Consider the following 7,626-nt stretch of genomic DNA (forward strand, 5'->3'; position numbering starts at 1 on the left):
ATAATGATATTATGATTTTAAAAATTTTAAATTTCACTCGTAATTAGGACATCCAAAAAATCGGGGTGTTACATTCACTATTGCAAAAAAGGGCTTTTGACGTATGTTATTTTTTACATTTAACGTCTAATCTAGATCCGACGTCTTATTGGGAGACGTCAATTGGATGTTGAATCCCCTTCCCTAGACGTCAGTTTTGACGTCGGACACCTCTTAAACCGACGTCCCTTTTGTTTTTTTTTTGTGACAAAATTAATTTGTTTTTACAATATTACCACACCTAAAATACACAAAATTAGTATAGCACATCATAAAATTGTATATACTATGAGTTTCAAGCAATAGAGATTGGGCACTCAATGCTGCCAGCGTGATTCATCAACTCACGAAGAAAACTGCATCATAAGCCAAAATTAATCGGTGCAAACGAAATTTAATCGGTGCAAATGAAATTTAATCGGTGCAAACTAAAGATAATCGATGCAAAATAATTTAATTGGAAGAAAATTAATTAAACATACCTTACGAGAACGCGAACGAAGGGAAAACCCAAACGAAAACACGGAAGAAAGTGAGGCTCGCATTATGAGTTTTTGGAGTTTAAAAGGATATTTGACCTCGGGCCCCCTTGAGACCCGACGTCTAATTGCTAAAAAAGTCTATTTTGACACTACTTTTGAGGTATTTTCATAGTTTATTGACGTTCAGGGAAGGGGATCCGACATCTAATGTGTATTAGACGTCGGTCCCTTCTACGTTCGACGTCTAATGTCTGAAAAAGTGACCTTTTAATTCTTATTTTGCAGCTTCCGGTAGAGAATTTGACGTCTGGTCTAGGGGGGCCGACGTCTATGTCGTAAAAAAATTAATATTGGCGCTTGAAATAAGGTATTTTTAGACCTTTTTGACTTCTGATCTAGGGAGCCGACGTCTATACCTTATTTAACGTCTAACCCTAGGGGAACCGACGTCTATAATTGATTCACAGATATCAATTATCCTCGAAAAACATGATTTGGTAAGGTTTGCTAATAATTGATTATAACTTGTAATAATCTATTATCCCAAAAAAAAACTCTTTGAAAAGATTCACAAATAATCGATTATCAGTTAGAAGCTAACTTTTGACCTTTTGACCCTTTTTCGAACCTTGGCCTATAAATACTTTTTTTTCGAGTTCTTTTAAAAGTTACTTAGACTGTTTGAGAACAAGAGCATTGTCTGAAATCTCTGTGTGTTTTACTAAGCTTGTGTACTTGAAGAAGGAAATGTTTTTCCTTAGTATGTCTAAATGATGAAGCATATATGTAAAACAAAGTCAAGCATATTAAGAGAGGTGTTTTCTGAATTTACACTTTATTCCATTATTGTAACTTGTTTGTTTATTTTAGTTGATAAGTTAATCTCTGTTTTAAGATAGATTAATAATTAGATATATAATCTTTTTTATCTGAATTAGTATAAAAATTACTTGTACAATTTTTTTTCTTACTTTACTTTGTTTACTTGCTATTATTTAAAGTAATTTTTCTAACTTGTTAAAGATATTTTTAAAATTGGAAATTTGTTAAAAAGAAGGGATTTTTAATGCAAAACAAAATTTAGTCCTCTTGGTTGTTGTCCATTCTTTAAACGTTCGCTCATTTTCAACCTAATGGACCACAAGTTCCTCTCCAACAACAATCAGTCTTGCCCGATGGAGTCCTCCATGATGCTCAATTTTTATCACAAATTTTGAGGTTATTAAAAACATCCAAGACTGTATACGTTTGGTGAAAGATGGTTTGCTAATTTGATTGTAGCTGTCAACAAAGGTTTCAACAAGTCCACTACATATATGCATCGTTTACAAGAACGAATTAACGAACTCTAGGACTCTGTTTCATAAATGATAATCATTGTTCAATTCACTTTATTTTATTTTAGTTATGATAATCAGGTATTATTTTAATATTATTTCATTTAAATATGTTTTGTATATTATTTTAAGTTTTCAATTATTTCTAAGTTCCTTTGTGTACTTTTTCAACCGTTACACTTTATATTACAATTTATTTTATGAAAATTCATTATTAATATTTTAACTACTTAGATTTTATCTGAGATGGATTTTAATAGATCCGAGTCCCTCCGTGCCATCTGCAGCATTTGTTGCCTCATCTTCATCATTAAATTCAAAATGAAAGACTCTAATTAGTGATGAAGTATATGTTAAAATGAGATGTGAGTTATTATTTAAAATAAAAAAGTTAAAATAGATTAAAATAAAGTGATGATAGAAATTAAGTTGAAATAAATTGTGGTTTATTTATTTAAATAAAATTAATTAATAACATCAACTAATGAAATTATATTAAATTGAAATGTGGATGTTTAAAGTTAATATAAATTACAATGCAAGTAATTTGTTAATAAAATGTATTCTTTGATGAAAATAACTTAAATGAAATAGTCCCCATGATGAAAATTGATAACATGTTAGATGTGATGTTCAAATAACAACTTTTTATAACAAACATGCATTAGGTAATCATAAAAAAAAAATACATGAAGTAAAATTAAGTTCATTAAGTGTGAAACTATCAAATTAGAATTACTATAAAAATTATTAATATTACCGACAAATATTTACCGACGGATATATATTCGTTAGTAAATTTTCATTACCGACAGATTTACTGACAGATCTTTATTTTGTTTATCGACGATCAACAACCTTCAGTAAATCTGTCGGTAATATGTATGGGCAAATATATGAACGGATCTTTATTGTTTTTACCGAAGATTTTTGTCCGTCGGTAAAAAGAGCGGGAATTTTCCCGCCCAAATTCTGCCTCCAGTGCCAATATATGGGCAAACATCATGCTCATTTATCCTTCTCATTTTCCGCTACTATCTCAGTGTCATACTTCTTCCCACCAGTAGTGCCACCCTCCAATGTTTGGTCACCGGAAGTTCTTGCCACCACTACTCATTTCTTCTTCTCATTTTTTCTTACCGTCTCGTAGTCCCATCACCGCTGATCTCCACCATCGTGGGCTTGCCACTGTTGCAACCCACCACTGTCTGTTTTTCAACCTTTCCGATAAGCTCAACTTTTTCGGCGAGCTCAACTTTTCTGGTGAGCTCAACTTTTCTAGCAAGCCGTTGCGCAGAGTTGATATGTGCGATTAAGAAATTCACCGGTCCTAATAACATCTTCTTTCTCTTACAAATTTGAGAATTGCAGAGAAACTGTCCATGATTCCCTGTGATTTTAACTATTGAAAATAAATTGATTGTTTGATTGTTTGGAAATGAGTTGGTTATTGCCCTGATGCTTTTTTGGTGGTGGAGTTCGTGAAAAAAAAAAATGACACAGAGGGAGGAAGGAAGAGGAAGAAGATGAACCAGGTCGCAATATTTACCGACGGATTTATCGAAGGTCAGAAGCCTTCAGTAATTACCAACGAATTTATCGAAGACCAAAAGCCTTCGGTAATTATCGACGGATTTAAGGTCAAAAGCCTTCGATAATTATCGACGGATTTATCAAAGACCAAAAACTTTCGATAATTATCGACGAACGAAAGGTCTGTCGATATACCGACAGTGCTTTTATCGACGATATTTTGACTGTCGGTAAATAACAATTATAAACGAATTTTATACATTACCAACAGATTATAACCGTAGATAATATCAATTATTCATGTAGTAATTTTAAATACTTTTGTTATCAAGATTTAAATTGTAATCATCTAATTTTATTATTTAAAATATCTTTTTTTAATCTACAAAATCTATAAATCATTAAGTAACTTTTATATAAATTTTTATCTTATTTCTCTTTATTTATCATGTCTTGTCCTTAATTCAAACAACTTTATTTTCATCTATTTTTTTCCTTTAAATTCACTTTCCCAAATCTATGTTCAATTCCAAATAAAAGTTTAGAGTCACATTTGAACTTTAGACCAGAACCGTTACAACACACCTAAGGGCTAAATCAAGGTGTGTCTTCAACTTCTGCTTTGACAATGACGACCTTGTAATGGTAGCATTTAACACAGAGCAAGATGTAGAAGAGATTCAATGCAGCAAATCCTGCTACGAGGAAGTAATAGTAGTCCAATCTGCCAGCGTTGATGTCATCGTTGAGCCAATCGATTCCACAACGCTTTCGAGACACTTGGTGCACCACGTTCACAATCAGCGTGCCAGCGTAAATTGAAAAAGCCAGCACAAGATACTGCAACGAATTTCCTATGCTTTTCATTTTCTCTGGTGACTCCGTGCTGTAGAACTGAAAGTGTCCAACAAGGGTAAACATCTCACACAATCCCAAGAACACAAATTGTGGTGCCAGCCACATTGCATTCATGGGGGCAACCCCATCAGGTGCACCATGTGAGATTGCCACACCCCTTCTTCGCCACTCCACCAAGCCAGCGCTTAGCATTGTGAGAACCGAACATATATCACCGATCACTATCTTCTGAAGGCTCGTGAGACCCTCCTCTTTTTTGGTCACTTTTGCTAATGCTGGTTGCATAAAGAGGTCAAAGCATGGGAGGAATATGCCAACTGTGATTAGGGACACCACGTTGTAGGTTGCAGGTGGAAGTGTGAAGTTCGCTCCAAGATGGCGGTTCATTTTCAAGGCCTGCGATACTGGGAAGGTGCCTTGTTGTACTATGGGAATCAAACAGAGAATACCAGAAGCCCAGATTGGAAGCATTTTTATCAAACATTTGACTTCTTCCACTTGCTGAATGCTGCAAAGCCTCCATGGATTTTTTACACTACCGCCTGCGTCAAGTTCATTGTCTCCTATCAGGGCAGCTTTGTTTAAACACCTGTTCAAAAATCAAATAGCTCCTTCAGTACCAGAGAAATATTATTCTAATTAGCTGAGGAGTAACACATTACCTGAGTTGTTGGGTTGAGGGCATCTTCAGTAGTGTTTTTGCATCCACCGGGGGATCATAGTAAAGACCCTCATCTTCTATTACTGGAATTTTGAGCTGACGCTTCTTATAAGCTGCAACAAACACCTGAGCAATACCAGAAAATATGCTCCCCTCTGGTGGAATATAAACATAAACGCTAGCTCCAACAAAAAATATGATAATTGAAAATGACATGAGAAGACTTAGTATTGCAAAACCCAAGATCCAGCTTTTGTTCTGGACGTAAACAACTGCTGTCAGACTTATCAACATAACAACTGTCTGTGAAGTGTAGAACCAATTAAGGAATCTGTTCACTCCTTTCCTTCCTTCAGAGCAAGTTGTGTCAAACTGATCAATCGCAAAGGGAATAGCGCATGGTCCAATCCCCCCTGTGCCCAGAGCCAGCCAGCCAAGTCCTAAAATCAAGAACCCTAGTTGAGAACTCGTCGGATGAACACAGTGCTCAGTTCCAGTGCAACTTGGAGGATGAAGTTGTGGCACCCACGCTGTTAATGTTAGTATCATCATTCCCTAACAATCACCAACATAGAATAATAAATGATAACATTAAATCGATAAATTATTAACTGATAAATTGAAACTTTGAATGGTCAAATTTATGAATTTGTAAGTTGATGGAAAGAAATCACAGTAGTAAGTGATAATTCCCTAACTAAATTGAATCATAAAATGGAGAATTCCAAATTAAATTGACATAAGGTTATTATGTGGAGGAGAACATATACCACTAGTGTTCCAAATGATGAAATAGCAATGGTTTTGAATTTCCCTAGATAAGCATCAGCAACACAGGCACCAATAATTGGTATTAAATTGCTAACTCCTGTCCATGCGCCAAGAATATTTACTGCAGCAACCTGACCCAAGTTGAAGAATTGCAACAAATACACCATGAAATTTGCCATCATTCCTAATGTTGCAATCCTCTCAACTATTTGATTTCCTGCAAAACCACACAATACAAAAGCTTAGTTAGCTAAATTTGATCATAGAAAATGGAAAATTTAATGGTATGCATCCTCATTTTTTGTTTAGACAGAGACCTAAGATGTAAGAAATGGCCCTCCATCCTGGCTTGTTTTCCATTGCTCTTGAATTTGAGGAATCTAAACGTCTTCTGTAAGTGATTTTATTCTTGATTTCCACTTCCTGAAGCAACTGGACCACAATTAGATTCATTAATTTTATTTTCTATCTTCATTAATTTTTACTTTAAGGTATGCTTTGTCTGTATATCATTAAATAATTTTTAATTATAGAAAATTTATTTTTGAAATTTTTTTAATACCTTTGTAGACATGCAACCAATCAAAATTGAGTTTTGAAATGATTGTTTAGGTAATTAGTATATAATTAAAATATTCGTAAAAGATAGGTGATTCAATGGAAGAAAGTATAATTTTTATAATTATGATTGTATTTTGTAGAGCTGTCAAATGAGCTCCTTTAATAAGATTTGGCCCTAACTAATGTGGGTTGGGGCCAAAAAAGCCCACAGGACCAAAAAAACTCTTTATTAAAAAAGTCCACAGGGCTAAAAACCCCTAAAGCCCTATAGGCCAGGGTCAGCCCATGGGCTTTCTTTTTTAAAAAATTTAACGTCTAGAAACATAATATCATCATACAAGTAATCACAAATCATATGTATTTTTATGGAGCTTTCATTTTATCTTTGTTAGTAATAACTTATAACCATAATTGATTCATGTATAATTATATTTTTTTTACCAATAAAATTAATTTTCTACTTCATAATTGTTTCTATATTAATTAGTTTAATAATAATGCTTTCATTACAATTATTTCTTAATTTTCAAATTTTGTTTTGATAATATTTTCATCTTAATTTTGATTTCTTAATTTTGGTTTGTAAATTTGACGGTTTAGAGATATCCACATAAAATAGGTTTAAAAGTTAAAAAATTTAATTTAATATGTAAAATTTTGATGGACTAACGAATTTATTTATAGATGGTAATCTATTTTGTCACTAGTTTAAATCAATATCATTCGATTAAGATTTGTGATCAAAATTACATTATTTTTAATTGGTGTGAACATGTTAAAATTTTGACTTAATAACTTTTTAACTTTTTTAATTTTCCAAATTTAATAAAATTAATATTTATTATTTACAAAGTTATATAATTCTTTTAAAAAAAATTTTATGAAACGTATTATTTAGTCATTTACATCAATTTATATATTTTTATGTCTTTTTCATATATTTTATATTATATTCATTTGTCTTTTTTATTAGTTTCTTATTAAGAGACATTGATGTAATTTATTTATTATTATAATTATTATAATTTTTATTTATTTTATGTTAATACTTAAATACAATAATAATTTTAATTTTAGTATTATAAATTATAACATTATATTTATTTAAAAATATTATATCTATTATTTAATTATTTTTTATTACAATCGGCTCAATTATGATAAATAATTCAATAAAAAGGATCTTTGTTGGATAAAGATAAGTATGATTTTAAAATATTAATTTAATCTAAAAGGTTAGAAAAAAATATGATTTTATAACCACTAGGATTACATCTAGATCTTGTATACTAACATATATGATATTTATAAGAATTTTGCCCCTTAAACTTTACAAAGTTTGTGGTTTAATTTTTTAATGTATATATATCTATACAAAACATTC

At 31.8% G+C, this 7,626-nt stretch overlaps 1 protein-coding gene across 1 annotated transcript; it reads right to left on the reverse strand.

The window, feature by feature from the left end:
• Positions 1 to 3,945: 3,945 nt before the first annotated feature.
• On the reverse strand, positions 3,946 to 6,056 carry LOC124820716 (protein NRT1/ PTR FAMILY 2.13-like). The gene is made up of 4 exons (XM_088101740.1): positions 5,999 to 6,056; positions 5,681 to 5,898; positions 4,912 to 5,465; positions 3,946 to 4,838 (listed from the first exon to the last, which is right to left on the reverse strand). The coding sequence occupies exons 1-4, from the start codon at positions 6,039 to 6,041 to the stop codon at positions 3,989 to 3,991; spliced, it is 1,665 nt and encodes a 554-aa protein (XP_087957866.1). The 5' UTR covers positions 6,042 to 6,056; the 3' UTR covers positions 3,946 to 3,988.
• Between the last annotated feature and the right edge of the window lie 1,570 nt (positions 6,057 to 7,626).

This window comes from Vigna umbellata, chromosome 11, assembly GCF_029865625.1.
Source record: "Vigna umbellata cultivar VRB3 chromosome 11, Vumbellata_1.0, whole genome shotgun sequence".
In the NCBI taxonomy this organism is placed as follows: Eukaryota; Viridiplantae; Streptophyta; class Magnoliopsida; order Fabales; family Fabaceae; genus Vigna; species Vigna umbellata.